At 34.8% G+C, this 24,016-nt stretch overlaps 2 protein-coding genes across 4 annotated transcripts in view; one reads left to right on the forward strand and one right to left on the reverse strand.

Annotated features, from left to right (window-relative positions):
• LOC136028824 (serine/threonine-protein kinase D1-like) overlaps nt 1-24,016 on the reverse strand; it is a 171,016-nt gene that overhangs the window by 43,795 nt on the left and 103,205 nt on the right. The gene's annotated exons all lie outside the window — the stretch shown is intronic.
• LOC136028825 (uncharacterized) lies at nt 414-22,988 on the forward strand. The gene is made up of 3 exons (XM_065706750.1): nt 414-598; nt 9,214-9,390; nt 22,029-22,988. Exons 1-3 carry the CDS (start codon nt 449-451, stop codon nt 22,938-22,940), a joined length of 1,239 nt encoding a protein of 412 aa, XP_065562822.1. The 5' UTR covers nt 414-448; the 3' UTR covers nt 22,941-22,988.

Raw genomic sequence — 24,016 nt, forward strand, 5'->3', positions numbered from 1 at the left:
AGTATTTATGCTTAATTCAGAGATGAATTTTTTCTTGCATCCACAGATTTTTCGTATTGATTTTTTATGTTTATTTCAGGGAATACCAGGTATTTTAGAAAAAGAAAACGTTGCGAAGTTATTACGCAAAACGGGCGGAAATCTAAGTGACGGAGAAATTCGGAGAGCAGATTTGAACCAGAAATAGCAATCAATAAGAAAAAAAGTAAGAAGTTACAACTTTAAAAACGTTATTTCTTTTAAGTACAATAGCTATTTCAAGCCGGACGTTATGAAGTACATTTTATTTAGCATGAGTTAAAATTTAGGTAAATATTTACTTTTAATTCTTCCCGTCTCTCTATATTTCAAAATGACAAAAAGAAGATTGAAAACGGAACCGGAATTAGATTGTGGTTTGTAGATCTTCTTACAGGAATAGTCAAAAATATTCTCTCAAAGTTTAAACATGGAATTTTGTATTGTTCTCGTGCTGTTATATTTAAGTAAAATTAGATGTATGGGACACTCAATCTGCAGTTTAGCAACCTGTAATGAAGGTAGAAAAGAAAACGTAACACTGGAATGCAGTAAGTTTCCACTTCGGTTCCCAGATCAGGTAATTAATATATTCGCAAACTTAGTGAACCTATCAACAAGAAAATATGCAGGCACGTACAAATTTCTTGGTGGGGGAGAAGGACATGAAAAAAAAACACATAACTTAAAAAAGTAGAGCCAGAAATTAAGAAAATTTAGAATTTCAGGTGAGACACAGAATAAAGCCACCCCCCCCCACACACACAGCGTACGTACCTGAGTGCAAAATACAACACTTAGAACTCGAAAGAGAGATTTTTTTAAAGGAGAGGTGGGATTTATAGAGACCCATATATATATATATATATATATATATATATATATATATATATATATATATATATATATATATATATATATATATATATATATAAGTTGTTCGTCTGTGGGTCTGTCGAGTGACGTCATGTCATCATGTCGTCATGAAGTTAGTTGTCGTCAAGTTTGTTATGACGATGACGTCATTAAAAGTATTTAAGAAAATCGTTCAAAGACAAATTTTTAATTGCAAGAAGATCGTGGACGGAAAAATGTTTAATTGTAATATGACTGAAGAACCTACAATGGCAACAGCCGAGGAAGCTGCTCAAAGAGTCTATGCCAAAAAACGTGCGACTGATAGAGAAAGTAAGAAAAGAAAGCGTGCCGAGGAATCACAAGAACAGCAAGAAAACAGGCATATATATAAAAATAAGTTGTCTGTCTGTCTGTCGAGTGACGTCATTATATGACGTCTGAATTATTTCATCATATACCAATTCAAAAACAAATGTATTCAAGCCGAAGTAGCTGAGTTGGTAAAGCGTTATGTTCCAGGATCCAGGTCCGAGAGGTACCAGGTTCGAATCTTGGCTTTAGCATTAATACAAAAGAAGAAAAAAAAACTAAAAAAGGTAAAAACTATAAAAAACACTAAAAAGAAATTACTAAAAAACTAAAAAAAGCTAAAAAACTAAACAAACTAAAAAAAGGTAAAAAACTAAAAATTAAAAAAAGAAAAAAACTAAAAAAAAAATCTAAAAAAGGTAAAACTACAAAAAAACTAAAAAGAATATATAAATGACGACAGGGACACAGGGAATTTTCGATTAGCAATCACCATCAACAAAGCTCAAGGGCAATCATTAGAATAATCAGGTATAGATCTGAATACGGATTGTTTTTCCCATGGACAATTTTATGTTGCATGTTCAAGAGTCGGTAAACCTGACAATCTATTTATATGCACAGAAAATGGGACATCGAATAATGTTGTATATTCGCAAGATTTGCAAAGTTAAAAACATATATATATATATATATATATATATATATATATATATATATATATATATATATATATATATATATATATATATATATATATATATTATATATATATATATGTATATATATATATAAATAAGTTGTCTGTGTGTGTGTGGATCTGCCTGTCGGGTGACGTCATGTTTGTGTGTCGACTGACGTCATGTTTTCAACTGACGAAATTACAGACCGGGACATCGGGACACATATGACGACCGGGACACCGGCACATAGGGAATATAAATGACGACACTCAAAGAGAAAGCGACCGGGACAAAAGGAATGTTCAATTAGCAATCACCATCAACAAAGCACCGGGACACAAATGACGACCAGGACACAGGGAGTATAAATGACGACCAGGACATAAGTAAAAAAAAACTAAAAAAACTTAAAAAAAAGCTAAGAACTACAAAAAAAACTAAAAAGAAAAAAAACTAAAAACTAAATAAAAAAAAACTAAAAAAGCTAAAAAACTAAAAAAAACTAAAAAAGAAAAAAAATGAAAAAGGAAAAAAAATGAAAAATAAAGGAGAAAAACAAAACTAAAAAAACGAATGTATATACCGACCGGGACACCGGGATACAAATGACGACCGGGACACAGGGAATATAAATGACGACCGGGACACAGAGAATATAAATGACGACCGGGACACAGGGACACAACTACAACGGGGACGCCGGGGGGCACAGGGGGATATAAATGACGACCGGGACACCAACCGGGACACCAACTAGGTGTTGGGGTCCCAACAGCTAGTATATATATATATATATATATATACTAGCTGTACGCGCCACCCCAACACCTAGTTGGTGGGGCGCTTCGCGCCCCCCCAAGTACCCGCGCGCGCGTAAGTCGTTACGCGCCATTGTAGTTGTGTCCCTGTGTCCCACCTGTGAATATAGATAGATTTATATATGTGTTTCAAACTACGTAAAAATTGCGAATATACAACATTTTTGGCTTTCCCACTACTGGGAGCTTTCCGTTTCCAATTGCCAGCAATTGATCTGAAAATGTTTGACCAGAGTCATCGTTTTGCAATCGGACACGCATATTTGTAGTTAATTTTAATATTTTTACGTGTGCCCATAAATTAGAATTTTTCAGGCAAGCATTCATTTCGTCTGCAGGAGTTAAACTACGTAAAAATTGCGAATATACACCATTTTTGGCTTTCCCATTGTCTGTGCATATACAAAGCCGTATGTACTAATAATGACGTCATATGCAAACGCTCTTTTTACAAACAAACAAACATGCATACACACAACTCGTTTTTATATAGATAGATAGATAGATAGATACAATACAAATTAACTGCGTAAAACTTGCGAAGGGTCGATATTTCTTAAAAGTATTATTGGTACGCCTATTTTTAGTTGTAGCACGTGTGGTGGAAACCCTGAAAGATCTATGGAATTTAAAAATTCAGATGGATAATTAACCGCTTCATTTGGTTCCAAAACTGTGTCGACTGACTTGTAAAGGACTGCCTGGTCTCGAATCTTGGTCAAAACAATATTGTTGATTTCGTGGACGTCTATATTTTTGGGTGCGAGAATCGCTCTTTCACTTAGCCATTTATTATTTTTATAATTTTTTAGAATATTCGGAAATACTTTTTCAATCAATTAATTTTTGGACGTCACTAAATTACAGAGACCAGCAGGTAGTTGTATACGTCCTGAAATTGAGTCTATCGTATCATAAATGTCTTTTTGTTCCGAGGTTAACTTGGAAATGTTATTTTGTACATACGACAATAGATCATTCGTACTGTAACTTTTTTCACGATCCAATTCTACACATGTCGAAACAGCAGCGATACGGTTAGGTGAAGGCATTCCCAAATCCTGAAGAGGTTTGTTTGCCATACGTACGCACAAATCTTCTATAATAACTAAAGTTATTTATAAATTTCTGATGTAAAATCAAAAGTCATATCTGACGTCTCTAACTGTTTTCGATGGAGTATATCTTCGGACATTTTTGACTTATATTTTTCCCATAACTCTGTAGGAGCTGATGGAGAGCAAGTTGTTAAAATGATGCCAAACAATGCACGAATTTGACTTGGGGTTGACGTTTCGCACTAATGGGGAATATGGAACAACCCACTGGTTATCTACTTCGATGGTGGTACCGTTGCCATTGTAGGTTCTTCAGTCATTTTACAATTAGAAATTTCTCTTTCAACGGTCTTCTTACAATTAAAAATTTGTCTTTGAACGATATTCTTAAATACCTGTGTCCTGGTCGTCATTTATATTCCCTGTGTCCCGGTCGTCATTTGAGTCTCGCTGTCCAGGTGGATCTTCATCTAACTGCGCAGTTTTGCGTTCTTTAGCCTCAAGCCTGTTTCCTTGCTGTTCTTTTGATTCCTCGGCACGCTTTCTTTTCTGACTTTCTCTATCAGCAGCAAGTTTTTTGGCATAGACTCTTTGAGCATCTTCATCGGCTTTTGCCATTGTAAGTTCATCAGTCATTTTAAACTTAAACATTAACAGATTTCTACGTGAACATATATGTCTTAAATATCTTTAATGACGTCACCGTCATAGCAAAAATGACGACAACTAACTTCATGACGTCAGCCGACACAGAAACATGACGTCACCTGATCCACAGACAGACAGACAACTTATTTTTATATATATAGAAGATATATATATATATATATATATATATATATATATATATATATATATATATATATATATATATATATATATATTTATATATATATATATATATATATATATATATATATATATATATATATATATATATATATATATATATATATGTATATATATATATATATATATGTGTGTTTTAACTACGTAAAACTTGCGAATATACAACATTCTTTGATGTCCCATTGTCTGAGCATATAAATAGATTGTCAGGTTTACCGACTCTTGAACATGCAACATAAAATTGTCAATGAGAAAAACAATCCGTATTCAGATCTATACCTCATTATTCTAATGATTGCCCTTGAGCTTAGTTGATGGTGATTGCTAATCGAACATTCCCTGTGTCCCCGTCGTCATTTATATATCCCCTGTGCCCCCGGCGTCCCCGTTGTAGTTGTGTCTCGGTCGTCATTTATATTCCCAGTATCCCGGTCGTCATTTGTGTCCCAGTCTTTAATTTCTCTTCGAGCGTCCCGGTCTTCATTTATATTCCCTGTGTCCCGGTGTCTCGGTCGTCATTTGTGTCCTGGTCTGTAATTTATCTTTGAGTGTCCCGGTCGTCATTTATATGTCCCGGTCGTTATTTGTGTCCCAGTGTCCAAGTCTTTAATTTCTCTTTGAGTGTCCCGGTCGTCATTTATATTCCCTGTGTCCCGGTTTTTAGTTTTCTTTTTCTCCTTTATTTTTCAGTTTTTTTTTCTTTTTTAGTTTTTTTTTCTTTTTCAGTTTTTAGTTTTTTTTAGTTTTTTTATTAGTTTTTAGTTTTTTTTTCTTTTTAGTTTTTTTTTTAGTTTTTACCTTTTTTAGTTTTTTAGTTTTTTTCTTTTTTAGTTTTTAGTTTTTTACCTTTTCTTAGTTTTTTTTTAGTTTTTTAGTATTTTCTTTTTAATTTTTTTTGTAGTTTTTACCTTTTTTAGTTTTTTTCTTCTTTTGTATTAATGCTAAAGCCAAGGTTCGAACCTGGAACCTCTCGGACCTAGAACCTGGAACATAACGCTTTACGAACTCAGCTACTTCGGCTTGAATACATTCGTTTTTGAATTGGTATATAATGACTAACTTCATGACGACATACAGCTCAATCCTTATAATGACGTCAGTCGACAGACAGACAAACAACTTATTTATATATATATATATATATATATATATATATATATATATATATATATATATATATATATATATATATATATATATATATATATATATATATAAATATATATATATATATATATATATATATATATATAAATATATATATATATATATATATATATATATATATATATATATATATATATATATATATATATATATATATATATATATATATATATATATATATATATATACATATATATATATATAAACTAGCTGTTGGGGTGGCGCTTCGCGCCACCCCAACACCTAGTTGGTGGGGGCGCTTCGCACCCCCCCAAGCCCCCCCCGCGGGCGCAAGTCGTTACGCGCCATTGTAGTTGTGTCCCTGTGTCCCACCTGTGAATATATACATATATATATATATATATATATATATATATATATATATATATATATATATATATATATATATATATATATTTAACTACGTAAAACTTGCGAATGTACAACATTCTCGGCTGTCCCATTATCTGTGCATATAAATAGATTGTCACGTTTACCGATTCTTGAACATGCAACATATAATTGTCCATGGGGAAAACAATCTGTATTCAGATCTATACCTCATTATTATAATGATTGCCCTTGAGCTTTGTTGATGGTGATTGCTAATCGAACATCCCCTGTGTCCCTGTTGTCATTTATATATACCCCACCAACTAGGTGTTGGGGTGGCGCTTTTTTTTGTGGCAAAGACTCAAACTTTAGCGTAAAGAGCGAGGGATTGCGGAGGGGACAACCCATTTCATATACGGAGTGATTTCTGTTCGTTTTAAGTCTAATGTCGCTCCTTACTGACTTTTGAATTAATGCATGTTTGGTTTTGGCTCTCCACACATAAATTATTAAAATGAAATTTGCATATTAATTCCTTTTTTGGCTAAATGGCTTTCTCTTAGTTTTGATCAGACGATTTTGAGAAATAAGGGATGGGGAAGGAGGCCTAGTTGCCACGCAATTTTTTTCGGTTACACAAAAAGGCAACTATAAATTTTAATTTTTAACGAATTTTTTTATTAGTAAAAAATATACGTAACTTAAGAATTAACTTACGTAACAAACTTTTATATTCTTTAATTTTTATTATGTATATGAGGGGGTTTGTACCCTCGTTAATACCTCGTTCTTTACACTAAATCGTAAGTTTTGTCCCAATTCTTTAAGAATGAAAGGCCGTAGAATAAATAGTTGAAATTACTAAAAATACTATAGCATAAAGAGCAAGGTATTTATCTCCTCCTAAATACCTCACTCTTTATGCTAAAGTATTTTTAGAACCCCTCATATGCGTAATAATCTCTGTTCGTTCTAAGTTTCAATGCTACTCTTTACTTTCAATTGAAAAAACTTGTCCATGTTTATTTTTTCATTGTTTTTTTTATAGTAATTTTAGAAAATTTTGCGCCCTTTTCATTGAATTTCTGTTCCCTCCTGACATATTTCTCCAAGGAAAGATCCTCCCACATAGCCCCCTCCCCTCAGGCACACCCCCAAAACCAAAAACAAAAAATCCCCTGAAAACGACTGTACACTTGCCAATAACCATTATTATATGTAAACACTGGTCGAAGTTTGTAACTTGCAGCCCCTCCCCCAGGGACTGTGGAGGAGTAAGTCATTCCCAAAGACACAGTTATTATGGTTTTTGACTACGCTGAACAAAATGGCTAACTCAAAATTTTGATCTGTTGACTTTGGAGAAAAATGAGCGTGGGAGGGGGCGTAGGTGCCCTCCAATTTTTTTGGTTACTTGAAAAGGGCACTAGAACTTTTCAATTCCGTTAGAATGAGCCCTCTTGCGACATTCTAGGACCACTTGGCCCATACGATGACCCCTGAAAAAAAAAAAAAAAAAAAAAAAAAAAAAAAAAAAAAAAAAAAAAAAAAAAAAAACGCACCCGTGATTTGTCTTCTGGCAAAAAATACGAAATTCCACATTTTTGTAGATAGGAGCTTGAAAATTTTGCTATTGGGTTCTCTGATACGCCGAATGCAGATGGTGTGATTTTCGTTAAGATTCTGTGATTTTTAGGGGGTGTTTTCCCGTATTTTCTAAAATAAGGCAAATTTTTTCAGGCTCGTAACTTTTGATGACAAATACTAAATTTGATGAAACCTATATATTTAAAATCAGCATGAAAATCTGATTCTTTTTATGTATATTTTAGCATCAAAATTCCATTTTTTAGAGTTTCGTTTACTATTGAGCCGGGTCGCTCCTTACTACAGTTCGTTACCACGAACTGTTTGATATGAATATATACATTTTAAGCTCCAAACTCACTAAACTTGGCTTTAAGGTGTTTTTTCCCTCTGGAAGGACCATTTCCTCCTTCTTGAACAAAGGCAAGGGTAAGATTACTTCAGATCCACCAGGGGTATATGAGATTCCTTGCAGTTGTGGTGATACCTATATAGGTCGTACCATGAGACCTCTACATCACCGATTAAAAGAACATGCTGATTCCATTGATGCCTGCCTTAAAAAGACAACGCTAAAGGAGGAAGATAATTTCTCTGCATTGGCCCATCATATCTTTGAAAACCCTTCCCACTCCATTAAGTTTGACCAAGCCCAACTTATTGCTTTTGTCCCACAACTCTTAAAGCAGAAAATCAGAGAAGCTTTGGAAATTGCTAAAAATAAACCAGCCATCAATAAAGACAATGGTGAGTTTCATATTAGCGAAATTTGGGAACCAATCACCCATAAATTGAAAACTCACAAAAGACTCCACCCCTTTCCTAAAGGCCCAACCTCTTTAAGATCCACCAGGACAGCAGCCATCAACGCCTCTACCAAAATTCGGGCCATGGCACAACAATAACTCCAGGTTCGGCTCATAATTAGTGTTGTTCAGTGTTTTTAGTTTTATTTATTTAGTGATTTTACTTTCCGGCAAGAAATTTGAATTAACCTGATGATGACAGGCACAGGTCCTGTCGAAATTATCGTTAGAAGAAAAATCAGTCACCTGACATCCATAGCTTAGGTAAGCTTATTACCTTCTATCATCATTATGAAAACATGACGTCAGTCGACACACAAACATGACGTCACCCGACAGACAGACCCACACACACACTGACAACTTATTTTTATATATATATATATATATATATATATATATATATATATATATATATATATATATATAAGCAAATTCTTCTAAATTAAATACTGGAATTTATATTTCAGATCAGATCTAGTAAAAAAAAAAAAAAAAAAAAAAAAAAAAAAAAAAAAAAAAAAATCAATAATCATAATGTAATTTGTCTTTTTTAGCCTTAGTAGCTGTTTTATGGAGTTACTTAAGATTCCTACAACGTTTGAAAAAAATTTCCTACAACTTAGGACACAAATAAACAATTTTTATTGAAAATATAGGAAAAACTTGATTATTCAATTTGGCTATTATGCGATTCATACAATGCTGACACTTTTAATTTCAACAGAGGGTGTCACTGGAATCGACAACTTTAGTACCAGAAGACACAAAACGGATAGTATTTGACAACTGCTTAGAGGTTTCAATCAACAATGATCATCTGACATCACATAATACACATCTGAAGGAAATTGTCCTTATTAATGTTTCAGCCTTCGAAATCAGACTCAACTATTCTCTCAAGGTAAGGAGCCAAAGAATAAAGCAGAAAAATTTCTTTAGTTTATATTTTTCCTCATATTCCCTCTGTAGCATTTGAAAGATAACTATGTGGTATTCAGGTTACATTTACATTTATATTTACTATTTACACCATCCCTCAGATTGATCGAGACAAATCAATTAAATCACTCCGTTTTCAAGTTTCTCTTTTTAAGACTAAGATAGACAAACTGAAAAATAATTAGCTTTTACAACTCAAAGAAGGAATTTTCGATGTATTTAATAAAGAACCGATTTAACCTTTTACTAAATTAAATAAAAAAACAAGTTTTTTAAATGAAAGTAAGGAGCGACATTAAAACTTAAAACGAACAGAAATTACTTCGTATATGAAAGGGGCTTTTCCTTCTCAACGCCCCGCTCTTTACGCTAAAGTTTGACTCTTTCTCTTAACTGTACATTTTAAAACAGTAAAAAGAACTTTAGCGTAAAGAGCGGGGCGTTGAGAAGGAAAAGCCCCTTTCATATACAAAGTAATTTCTGTTGTACCCCTCAATAATACCTCGCTCTTTACACTAAATCGTAAGTTTTGTCCCAATTCTTTAGGAATGACCCCTGAATCAAAAAGGCCGTAGAATAAATAGTTGAAATTACTAAAAATACTTTAGCATAAAGAGGGAGGAATCTCCTCCTAAATACCTCTCTCTTTATGCTAAAGTATTTTTAGAACCCCTCATATGCGAAATAATCTCTGTTCGTTTTAAGTTTCAATGTTACTCCTTACTTTCAATTGAAAAAACGTTTACATGTTTATTTTTTCATTGTTTTTTTATAGTAATGCTAGAGAATCTTGCGCCCTTTTCATTGAATTTTCTTCCCCCATGACATATTCCTCCAAGGAAGATCCTCCCACATAGCCCCCTCCTCTCAACCCCACCCCAAAACCAAAAAAATCCCCCTAAAAACATCTGTACACTTCCGAATAACCATTACTATATGTAAACGCTGGTCAAAGTTTGTAACTTGCAGCCCCTCCTCCAGGGATTGTGGGGGAGTAAGTCATTCTCAAAGACATAGTTATTATGGTTTTTGACTATGCGGAACAAAATAAAATTTTGATCCATTGACTTTGGGAAAAAATGAGCGTGGGAGGGGCCTAGGTGCCCTCCGATTTTTTAGTCACTTAAAAAGGGCACTAGAACTTTGCTTTTCCGTTAGACTGAGTCCTCTTGCGACACTCTAGGACCTCTGGCAAAAAATACGAAATTCCACATTTTTGTAGATAGGAGCTTGAAATTTTTGCTATAGGGTTTTCTGATACGCCGAATGCGATGGTGTGATTTTCGTTAAGTTCTATGACTTTTAGGGGATGTTTACCCCTATTTTCCAAAATAAGGCAAATTTTCTCAGGCTCGTAACTTTTGATGACAAATACTAACTTTAATGAAGCCTATATATTTAGAACCAGCACGAAAATTTGATTCTTTTGATGTATCTTTCAGCATCAAAATTCCGTTTTTTTGAGTTTTGTTTACTATTGAGCCGGGTCGCTCCTTACTACAGTTCGTTACCACGAACTGTTTGACCAAATGTTTTCAATTAAGCCCACTTTATTACTTAAAGACCATTTCAATTTATAAATAAAAAAATAAGTTTTTTCACCTGAAAGTAAGGAACGACACTAGAACCTAAAATGAACATAAATAATTACGTATATGAGGGGGTTCGGCCTCTCGTCAATACCATGCTATTTCGAAAAGTTCGAAATTTTTCCAATTCTTTCAGAGTGAGGTCTGAATCATAAAGGTAATTTAATTAGAATACATAGCTCGTTTGAAAGTACTAAAAAAAACGTAAAGAGTGAGGTATTGAAGAGAAGGCGAACCCTCTCATATACGAAATAATTTCTGCTGGAAACATTATCAGTTGCTTTATTTGTACTATTTTATTGATATATATTAGATAGGCTGGGAAGTAATAATTTGTGTTCGTTTAAAATTTCAACTTCGCTCTTTACTTCCCTCGGAAAACTTTGTTTTTGTTTCTGTTGCGAGAGAAACACTTTGGTTTTGTTGTGTTTTCTTTTTTTCTAGCACCCCGATTTCAGCTTATTCCTAGAAAGTGGTAAGGGTCCAATCTCTGCAGTTTTTACAGAAACTGTGGACCTTAGGCCGTATTGATGAATATGACTTCGCATTTTATAAAGCTTCGTAGAGCTCTTGCCTGGGGCCAAAAAAGATGGTTTTTGCTTGTTCTTGAGCCAGAGCCTATAGTGTGTGAAGTGGGGTTTTATAGCCTATATCAGACAGAACTATCTGAAGTTATGTAGTCAAGGTTTCGTTACATCGAACCATATTTCTGCTTTCGAGTGGAAAGCTCCGTTCTAGCAGGCAAGAAGGCAGGCACCAGTTTCAAATTGAAGATGGACTAAAACCTATAAGTGTTAAATATATGCGGCAGTCACCCGGCCCCAGAGCCAATATATCTTCTTTGAGTGATGAATAGAAAAACTTACAAAAACGAAAAAGTGGGGACCGACAGGGCTGCCATTTATTGTTTCTACCCATTTCTGTTTGTGATTTCAGCTTATTAAGCTTATCGATCAGTTTTTTGCACTTGGGATTGCGGCAGAGAAATGGTATCAGTTGTGCCTCTTAAACTTTAAAAGTTCTCTCATTGCTAAAGAAAGTAGAGTTTATCCTTTGCTCTTTTCTAAGTGATGGCGTTAGAAACTTGGCCCATGGCAAAAAAGTCAACTTTTGAACTAAGACAGATAGATTTTATTTTTTCGACGGCAGTCAATAGCTCTTGATGAGCTAATCAAAGTATATTTCATCCATTTCTTGGTAGAAAAATTTCTTCATAAGATATACCCGTTTGAAACTTTAAAGGGGTTGACAACTTCATTAGTAAGGTACACACTAAAACCAAAAATAGGCCGATACCAATTGTGAAACATATAGGGGAGTTTTAAGCAACAGTTGGCTGTTAGCTGACTATTAATAACTTCGGCAATGAGGGGTTTGCAACTTTTGCTAGTAGCAATGATGGGTTTGCGACCTTTACGAGTTGGTGTACCTACTATTTATTTTAAGATCCTTACAGATTAACAACCTCAGCGTTAAATCGAAGCGAGGAAACCAAATCAATCTCGCAACACTTTACTCGGCAAAGCCGAACGAAGGTTGCCGCAACACCTCAAGTTAAAATGCAACGTAGATCTAGTTAAAATTAATCTTTGCTCGTTTTGATTTAAGGTTAATGTAGAAACAACGCCGCCATGACCTTTTTATTTATAAGGCATAATTTCTTTTCTTTTTAATTATAAAGTCAATCCTTAGTTTAAGTTAGAAAATTATTTTTTAATATAATTTCTAATCATCACCGATCTAGGGAAGATAAGATACCTCTAGAAAATAATGGAGACAACCTTGACAGCTACGAAAAATTTTCAGTTTATTATATAAAGTTTATTATCCATTCTTTACAAAATAATACATGTTTTTCAGGAATGATTGTTTTTTGATGGACGAAATGCTGTCTTTACTCGGCCGACTTCGCCGTAAAAGGCCATAATGAAGACAAGGCTTTATAAATCACCAACTGACTAGCAGAAACTAGAAGGCTACTGTATAAAATAGAGCCTTTAAGGGCTCATTTAAAAGCTCATTTTTAAACATAATTGCTTTTTACAAATTTGACTTGATAGCATAATCCCATAAAGTGCACTTTCGGTTGTCTCCTCCATTTTTTTTCAAATGAAAAAAGTGCCTTTTCCCATAAAATGACCAAAAAAAGATGTTTTTCAAAACCTAGATACGAGCAAAAAACTAAGGGGGCAAGGACATCCCTTCCCCTCAATTACCACTGTTAGAACTAGCAGAGAGGCTTCATCGCAGAGTGACTTTTTAAGGTTAAATTCAAAACTGTTGACTTTTCAACATTAATTATTAATTTTTGATAGATTTTTAGTTGAAAAGTTTTTAGTTTAAGTCAATTTGTTTTCGCAATAATCTTTCACTTTTAAGACGAGTAGGCGGTTTATGAAACTTACTAAGAGGGTTTGGAGGGGGAGTATACGCGAGGGGTTCTTATCAACCTCTAGTTAAAGGCTTTGGCCCGTAATATTTGCAACGGTACTGTTTTATGCTTCCAAAGTCTTCCACTTAAGAAGTGGCCCCCAAACTGCCGTTTTTAGTGCTATATGACACTTATGGGTAGTAAAATTGATAAAAAGCATGTAGATATGAGTAATAGCTTTAAAATGAGCCTTCCCGGGACATGCTTTCAAAAATAGTGAATTATCTGAAAAGTAATCAAACAGTTCGTGGTAACGAACTGTAGTAAGGAGCGACAGGGCTTAATAGTAACCAAAACTCTAAAAAACGGAATTTTGATACCAATAGTTACATAAAAAGAATCGCATTTTAATCTGATTTTAAGTATATAAGTTCCATCAAGTTTAGTCTTACCCATCAAAAGCTTAGAGCCTGAGAAAATTTGCCTTATTTTAGAAAATAGGGGGAAACACCCCTTAAAATTCACACCATCAGATTCAGCATATCAGAGAATCCTACTGCAGAAGTTTCAAGCTCCTATCTACAAAAATGTGGAATTTTATATTTTTTGCCAGAAGGCACGGATGTATGTTTATTTGTTTGTTTGTTTTTTGTTGTTGTTTTTTTCCCAGGGGTGATCGTATCAACTCATTCTAACGGAAATGAAAAGTTATAGTGCCCTTTTTAAGGGACCAAAAATATTGGAGGGCACCTAGGTCCCCTCCCATGCTATCGTAAAATATTTAATCTACGGCCCTTGTGATTCAGGGGTCATTCTTAAGAAATTGGGACAAAACTTAAGCTTTAGTGTAAAAAGCGAGGAACTGACAAGGGGGTAAACCCCTCATATACGTAATAAAAACATACGAATACAGAAGTTCGTTACGTAAGCTAGTTCGTAAGTTACGTATATCTTTTACAAATAAAAACATTCGTAAAAAATTAAAAGTTCTAGATTACTTTTTAAGTAACCGAAAAATTGGGGGTGGGGCAACTAGGCCTTCCCCCCGCACCATTTTTCTCAAAAATCATTTGATCAAAACTATGAGAAAGCCACTTGGCGAAAAAAATAGATATGCAAATTTCGTTTTAATTATTCATCTGCCGAGAGCCAAAAACAAAACATGCATTAATTCAAAAACGTTCAGATCTCTACGCTCTTTACGCTACTCGCCGATCTTTACGCTAAAGTCTTTTACTATTTTAAAAAGTAGAGTTGAAAGAAAGTGTCAAACTTTAGCGTAAAGAGCGGTGCGTTGAGGAGGGAGCAGCCCCTTTCATATTCGAAGTAATTTCTGTTCGTTTTAAGTTTTAATGTCGCTCCTTACTTTCAGTTAAAAAAAACTTTTTTTTTTATTTAATCACAAGAAGGGACAAACCTTCTGGATGATCCGTGAAAAAGAATTCAAGTAGGAATCAGACGCATGATAATCTAATTTGAAGTCCAAGGTTCTACCAACAGAACCACGCCTTTAATGATTGAATTTAATATATTGGTATTTGTAGGACTTTAATTGCGTAGTTTATTAAAGAGGCTTGGAGGAGGAATATGCGGGAGGTGTTTTTGCAAATGTCCAGTTAAGGGTCTTGGACTATATTTTAGTACAATTGATATCGTTTTATACTTCCAAGATTTTCAATTTAAGAATTGGCATCAAAAGTGTTGTTTTCAGTGCTATATCTCGCTTACGCATGGTAGAATTGATAAAAAGCACGCAGATATAAGCAAAAGTTTCCAAACGAGCCATTAAACATCACTCCAAAAAATTATGGTAGCCCACTAGCCCCTGCTTTTCCACTTGAGCCACGGCACCAAAAGTGCCGTTTTTAGCGTCATTTGAAACTTGCAGATGGTGGAATTTATAGGAAGAACGTAGATATGAGAAATATTTTTATTATGATCTATCAAAAACCTATCTACGATGTTCTGATCTGATTCTGATCTGAGCCCGCTAGCCTCGCCCCTTGAAAAATGGCATAAATTGCCTTGTTTGTGTCATATGGCACTTGCTGATGGCGGAATTTATATAATCTACGTACATATGAGAAAGAGCTTTTTAACGATCTCTTAAAGCATCTCTCTATGATGTTCTAGTAACCCGCTAGGCCTGGAAAAAAGAAGAAAAAAAGACCATTTTAACGTTTTTCAACTTTAAGTTACTTGAGTTTCGTTCTTTATTACGTTGCAGCTAATACTTCAACCATGACAAAGAGTTCATTGTAAATTCTCAGAAGAAACGAGCTAATATGAATGAATGAATGAACTTTATTACCCGTAAAAGTATAAAAAACACGAAGTACGGAGTATTATAAATAAACAAAACAAAAACGATAGACAGCTAAGAAAAAAAAACTAGCTAATATTGACACCTGTGAAATCTAATAGATGGTAGAATTTGTAAAAACCGAGTAAAATGTACGCAATAGCTTTTAGTTGAGCCATTAAGCACATGTCTACTATGGTGTGGTAGCCTGCTAACGTTGCAGTAGCTTACTGGTGAGCAGATGATTTATGAAACTTACTGAGGGGGCTGGGAGGGGGTGTACGGGATAAGTTCATGTGAACCTCCAGTTAAAGGTCCTGGAATATTATACTAAACAGTACTTGTTGTATACTGCAGAGCCTTTCCGCTTAAGAAATGGCACCTAAAGTGTTGTTTTCAGTGCTATATCGCACTTACGAAGGGTAGAATTGGTAAAAGGAACGTAGATATGAGCCATAGCTTTCAAATGAGCTATCAAACATAACTCTTAAAAGTTCTTTTAGCCCAATAGCCTCAGCTTTTCCACTTGAGACATGGCACCAAAAGTGCCGTTTTTAATGCCATTTGATACTTGCAGATAGCGGAATTTATAGAAAGAACGTAGATATGAGTAATATATTTTATATGGGCTATAAAAAATCTATCTACGATGTTCTAGCAGCCTGTTAATGCTAGCCCTTGAGAAATGGCACTAAAAGCGCCATTTTAGTGCCATATGGCACTTGCAGATAGCGGAATCAATAAAAGCACTGGTAACCCGCTAGGCCTAATGAGGAAAAAAAAAGAAAAAGCGAGAGACAGATCAGAGACAGATTTTCCTTGTTGTTCAAGGAGGGGGGGGGGCTGTAATTTCCCTGTTAATGGTTTTCGACCATGCTGGTTCAAATACTTTACTTTTCATTTAGATCTGACACCATTTTCAAGGGGCTTAAGGCTTTTTACACAATCACTAGAAATTTCTTTTCGCTATAAACTTTTACTTTTAAGATAAACTGAAATAATAGTTACCATTCCTGAATCAGTGTAAGATGGCAATATTCTTTTTCACTAGGCAATTTTTTTTAAACACGTTTTTTAGTTTTTGGTTACTATGGGGTGTTGTTCGCTCTTTACTAGATTGTAGCTACCGCTGCAACCATGATTTACTTTTGCTCGTATGAGGTTTATTGTAGCTATTTAATTTTACTTTATAACTTCTTTTGTAAAAGTTTTATAATAAGTTTCAGTTTGTTTTCAATAGATATAGTTTTTTTTTATTGTTTAATAAAAAGAATATTTATAAAACTTTTTTCGGTATTTCTCCTCAAGAATCAAGATTTTGGCTTGCTATTCATACATTGGACAAAATTTTGCAACAAGTTTTTATAATAGTTGTATAACTTTAAATGTAGAATATTATTCAAATTAATAATCTACACAATCATTGGACTTCTCTAGGCTGCAAGCCATTCTGACGACCACAATCTTACAAACAAGAGTATAGACAAATGTTAATCGGCCATCCCCCTCGACACACCCAAAATATTCAATCAAATTGCCTAAGGCATTCCTGAGATACTTCAGATAAACCCTTTTGACAACCTAGAATACACTAAGTCCCTTTTGATTTAGTTCAACATCCATCTCAGCATGACCTGAAAGCCCCAACTTAATACACTTATCTATTTCAGAGATATTCCACATACATCATTTTGACCATGTGGATGCAAACAATGAGTTTTGATTCAGCTCAACATCCCCCTATAAGTGCCCTGAAAGTTTCAACTTAATAAACATACATATTCCTATGATATTTCAGATGCACCCTTTTGACAGCCTATATACATATAGTTTCGTTTGATCTAGTTCAGTATCCCCCCAGCATGCCCTGGAAGTTTCAACTTAATAAACTCAGCCGTTCCTAAGACATCGCAGGTACGCCCTTTGACAGCCTTGAATGCACGTATAGTCTTTTTATTTAGTCAGACATTCCCAGCTACATATCCTGAAATTTCCAAAGTAATGCCTTAGTTGTTCTTGAGATATTGCATAGACGCCTTTTTGACAATGTGGATACATATAGTGTCTTTTAATATAGCCTTACATTCTCCGTAACTTCTCCTGAAATGTTTAATTAATATCTTACTCTGTTATTAAGATGTTGCGTCATGTGTCATTTTGAAAGCTTGAGTGCACTTAAACTCTTTTGATTTAGTTTAATAGTGGTAGTAGTACCAGAAATCATAAGTAATCACAGTCAGAAGTAGTCGCGGTCCCAAGTAGTTGCAGTCGCAGTCTAAAGTAGTCGATAACTTCGAAGACCACACTGCCTTTTTCATGACGAAAGTAAAACAGTTCAAAATAGGGATGATACCTTTTTATTGACAGTGAATAGATATAAAATTATTTAACTGGATATTTCGAACACATATACAGTGTTCATCATCAGCAGTAAAACTAAAAAGTTTTACTGTTTTTTAGTTTTACTGCTGATGATGAACACTGTATATGTGTTCGAAATATCCAGTTAAATAATTTTATATCTATTCACTGTCAAAAAAAGGTATCATCCCTATTTTGAACTGTTTTACTAAAGTAGTCAGAATCATTGGTAGCTGCCGTCACAGTAGTAACTAATTGCAGTCAAAGGTCCAAGTAGTCCCGGTTGCAAGTTGGAGTCGCAGTCGCAAGCAGTCAGAGTCACAAGTTGTCAGAGTTGTAAGCAGTTGCAATCAGAAAGAGTTGCAGTCGCAAGTTTTCAGAATCACAAGTTGTCAAACTCACAAGCAGTTGCAGTCACAGGTTGTCACAATCACAAGTAGTATAGTTGTTTGCAGTCGCAAGCTTTGAAGTCACAGCCACAGCGCAAGTAGTTAAAATTCCAAGTAGTCACAGTTCTAAGTTGTCGTAGTCGTCAGTAGTCACAGTCGTAAGTAGTTACAGTTGCAAGTATTCAAAGTCTAACTTGTAAGTAGTCGCAGTCGCAAAAAGTCAAAGTCTTGGCCATAAGTAGTCACAGCTGGAAGAAGTCAAAGTCACAAGTTATCAAGTCCCAAGAACTTCCGTAGTCGCAGTCACAAGTAGCCAACGTTGCAGTCAGAAGAAGCTAGACTCGCAGTCAGAAGAAGTCCCATTGAGAATTAGTCACAATCGCAAGCAGTCGCGGTGCCACTTGGAGTAGTAGTAAGAGTAATAGCTGTAGTAATAGTAGGCATATGGTGTCTTTTGATCAGTCCCTCTCAACATGCCCTGAAAGTTTCAACGTGCTACCCTAGGCCGTTCCTGGGAAACTGCTGATAAGGCATTTTGACAACCTACCAGCGCATAGATTGTTTTGATTCAACATTCCCCTCAATATTCCTTGAAAGTTTTACCCTTATAACCTCGGCCTTAGCAATAGTAGTAGCAGCAGTAGTACAATTATTAGTATAATAGCTGTAGTATTCACATACAGCCTTTTAATTAGTAATTAGTGTAGAGGCAACATCTCCCTCAAATACACAAAAATTTTCAAGTTAATACCCTAAGCCGTCCTGAGATATTGCTGAAACGCCTTTTTGAGAGCCTGCATGGACATAGTATGTTTTAAATTAGTTCAAAATCCCCTAAACCTTCCCTGAAAATTTCACCCTTATAATACTATTTTTACTAGAAGCTGTAGTAGCAGTAGTAGTAATAGTATGGTGCACATAGTGCTTCTTGACCGGTTCAACATCCCCCTCAGCATGCCATTTGACATTCGCCCATTAGTCAGACGCCCCCGGCGACATTTCTTTAAAGTTTCGCCTTAACACCCTTAACATTAGTTGTAGCAGCATGCACATTGTAAGAATTGTTTAATCCAACATCCCCGTCAACATACCAGCAAGTTCCAACTTAATGTACTAAGTAGTTTTTGAGATATTGTTGGTACTCCCTTATGAGAACCTGCATGCAAGTCATTTTTATTTAGTTCAACACAACGCTCACCCTTCCCTCTCACATCATTCTCTGAGAGTCTCACCTTAATAGCTTTAGCCTTAATAGTGATAGTAGCAGAAATAACATTAATAAAAATAGTAGTAGTTGCAAAAGTAGTAGTAGTTGTTGTTACAGTGTGACATACTCGGTGCATTTTGCTTATTTCACCATATCCCTCAACGTGTCCAAAAAGCTTCAACTTAACATTGTGAACTGATTTTGAGATATTGCTGATATACCCTTTTGACAATATTCATCAACAAAATGTGTTTGATGCAGTTTCAAATTCCCTGGAACTTCATCTTAATACCCTTAGCCTTAGTAGTATTCGCAGCAGCAGTAGTAGTAGTAGTAGTAGTAGCAGTAGTAGTCGTAGTGGTAATCAAAGTAGAAGTAGTAAAAGAAGTAGTAGTAGTAGTAGTAGTAGTAGTAATTGTAGCAGTGTTAGTAGTAGTAGTAGCAGAGTAATAGTAATAGTAGTATAAGTAGTAATGATAGGATGTAGATAGTGCTTTTTGGTTAGAGTATCCCCCTTAAAAAGCCCTGCAGCTTCAACATAATACCCTAAAGCCCTAGGGCCTTTCCTGAGACATTGTAGATATTCCCTTGTGACAGCTTGCATGTATATATTGTGTTTTGGTTAAGTTCAACATTCCCCCTCAATATTGCCTGAAAGCTTCAGTCTAATATTCTTAGCCTTTTTGGAGACCCAGGGAAAAAACATACCCTTTCTTTCCAATAGCAAATACTGTATGTCAACAATGGGCAAATTGCATAACTAACAGCCCTTGGCCCAAGCGCTTTGGAGGGTTATGTCATACCCAGAAGCATAGTTATTAGACCTTTCAACTATACTGAACAAAAAGGCAATCTCAAATGTCGATCGGATGTGTTTGGGGCAAATATATTTAATGAAGTTACAGAACCGGTATGTTCTCGCATTGTTAGACAATTTGATTTATCACCCTCAATAAACAAAAGGACAAAAAAAAGACTGACTTTTGACAATATCCGATCAATTACTTCCACTTTTAGTGTTTCTACAAAATATGAAGTTTTTCTTAATGGCTAAAAGCAAGAAATTATACTTAGTGCTAGATCCCGACTGTTTGGAGACCCAATGGGAACTCGACAACAAACAATTTCGGTTATTTAAGCTATACTATCCGAAGAAACCTTAATATCTAACTCAATCCTATTTCTGCTGACCCACAAATGGCTTTTGATTCAGTTAATCATCACATTTTAAAAGAAACAGGTCGGAAATTGGTGATTTTGATGATATTTGTGAATTGTTGGTATTTTCAAATTTGTGACTTTGTGGTGAAAAATTTCCATTCTTTTATTTCTGGTAGGTAGAAGTTCCTAAATACAAAACATCTACCCTGATTTCCACCCTATGTACTGAGGTATTCCCCAAGGTACTCTTTTTGGTCCACTTATGTTATAGGTGCTTTTTATTTTATTTCTGAAAAACTAATAGAAATTTTGCAACGACAAGAAAAGGTTACACGATCCCTATACTAGAGAGAAATGTTGAATTTGCATGTTTTCCCTTTACACAGTTACAAAGTACTGTCTCCGAAAATAAAGCGGTTATCACTTCTACAAGTTTTAACGTTAATAAACAAAAATCCTTTCAATTGCAAAAAAATAGCTTACTACCAAATTCAGAAATGCCACACTACAAAAGTACAAGAGAGGTATGCAAACGTTTGCCTACTTCAAATTTTAGTGGACAAGTTTTTTGCGTTTTTTTCAGCATATAATTTTTTAACTGGATATTTTGAACACATATACAGTGTCCATCTTCAGCAGTAAAAAACTAAATGGTAGTGTGGTCTTCGAAGTTATCTACGTAAATGAGGAGGAGAAAATTGGAGTTCAAGAAACCAAAATGCTGTACGCTAGTACTGCTTGCAATATTTAGCATCGTCTTAATTCGGAGTTTAACGAAAAATAATATAAAGCACCTTTTGGAGAACAGAAATATCAATAACTGTGAATAAAATTACACAGATATTACTGTCGGTAGTGTACCCATCTGATACCTCGCAATTTTTGTGACTGAAACTAAATTTCCTTACACTTCCACGTAACTATAAGCTATTTTTTTTTTTTTTTGCTTTTTTCAAAATATTTACCCCCCCCCCCCAAGTACAAACCTGCATATGTATATGCACAAGCCTTAAGACGTAAGAAACATGAAGTATTGGTGAAACAGAATTTTAGGTCCCCCCCCTTTTTTTTAATGCATTATGTCTACATTAATAACAATTTGAAGTTTCAAAAAGCCCGTAAATTCTGAATCATCAATTCAATTCATATACCTACTAGGTTCTACTCAAAAATAAACAAAAATTACATGCAATCTAACAGAAGTCTATTTTATTTTCCAGAATTTTGTCCTACTTCCTTCAGCAGGAGATTCAGAAAGGACTTTGACTAATTTCAATATTCATCTTGAAAGTTACGAGGTCCAGACAAATCCTTGCGAGTTGAAGTTTTCCTCAGAAAAAGAACATTTATCGGCCAGGGCCGAAGGGTCAACCTCCATCGCAACAAATGGCCCGGATGTAGATTTCACGGGATGTAAAATTTTGAGTATCAAAGAGAACTCGTTTACTTTCAGCTTTAACGCAGCGCCAAAAATTACATTCTGCGATTGCAAGGTAGAGGAGGTAGAGTCCGTACGACTAACACGATTGGAATTGCTATCGCTTCGAGGCTGCAATGTAAGCAGGGTAGAAAAATATGGATTCTCAGTCGAACTTTGCGACAAGTTAGAGATAAGTAATAATCGCTTTGGATATATTGGTTATCATGGTTTCAACATTTCAGCCGATGAAGTTGAAATCCGGTCTAACAGTTTCAACGAGGCTGGTAATAATGAGTTGGCAGGGCTTCGTCCTAAAACTAAACATGGCAATTTTCACTTAAAATACACAAAAAATATAGTCCAGAACGTAACAGGATCTAAATTCCTTTTCGAGGAGGGGCTAAATCTTAACTACGAAAACATCAGTATGGACGAAAATGCCTACCCTTGTGACTGCTCCACATTGAAATACTTCAATAAAGCAATCAATGAATATGAAACCGTTCACCCCAATAGACAATTCCTAATGAATCTGAAGACAAAGGCTGTGTGCATTGGTAATAAATCGAAGACGTTGGCTTCAGTATCCCAGAATACTTGCAGAGAATTAAGCGGGAGAGACTACAAGCCGCATAATCAAAGCACTATAATTCGTTCAGTTATACTTACGACCTGTATATCATGTATCTTTAGTTACGTCATGTCTTTGTAATTCATTTAAATGCTATGAAATAAATAGAAAACTGATCAAATGAAAAAACCTCCTACCCATTTTACTTTTAATTGCCGAAATAAGATTGACCGGGTAAGATATCCCGGTTTATCGTCGTTGTACAGGCTGATTCTAATTATTCCCTCTTCCCTACGATTGCTAATTAAATGATTCATATATAACCCAACATTCAATAGAGTATAGTGGTAGAGCAACTATAAGAAGAAAAAATATAATAAAATAAATTATCAGATGTGAGGATGGTGAGTGGTAGACTCGCATAACTCCAGGATTTCTTAAGTCGTCTCTCGAATTATGGAATTATATTGAAACAGCTAAATTACTCATAAAAAAAACCCAGCTTTTTTGCTGGAAAAATTACAAATTTAAAAGAATTGATCTAGATTTTAAGAGTAGGGAAAAGACCGGAAGATCTAAAATACTTTATACAACTTCTTTTTTGGATTACCAATCTCTAAATGGGAAAAAGGCCCGGAGTGTCATGACAGATTGGTTAAGCAAAGCGTGGTAATGTTTGGCGGGAGCACGTCAATTATATTTTTCTCAGTTTGAAACCATCTTTGGACAATCAATCTGTATAAGTTATCACCGGCTATATAGATTTTAGTTTTGGTTCATCTCACCAAAGACAAAATTATCAGTACAATTTGGAAACCAATATTTACTTAGTGAAAAATATACTATTTTATATATTTGTTGAAAAATGCAAGACTCTTAGAATTCCTGATGTTTCTGAGGAAATGGGTTGATAAAAAGGAAGATAATCCAAAATTACCCATAAGTCGTGCGCATACCATCTAAGTTTTTGGTCTGAAACTTGTCTTCCGTATTTGATTAATTTTTGTTGGTGAAATACTTTATATTCAAGAATTTAGGGAAAGTCCAAATTCTAGCCTTCTTTAAGGCAAATTTGAATCCTATCTTTCTAAAAACTACAAAACTAGATCAGGATTTTCATCATAATCCAGGCAAAGAACATGAGGATGATTTTTGTTTTTAATCTGAATAATTTTTTTTTTCTTATAACTAGATTATGTTACTTTCAAACCAAATTT

This window comes from Artemia franciscana, chromosome 7 (assembly GCF_032884065.1).
Source record: "Artemia franciscana chromosome 7, ASM3288406v1, whole genome shotgun sequence".
Lineage (NCBI taxonomy): Eukaryota > Metazoa > Arthropoda > Branchiopoda > Anostraca > Artemiidae > Artemia > Artemia franciscana.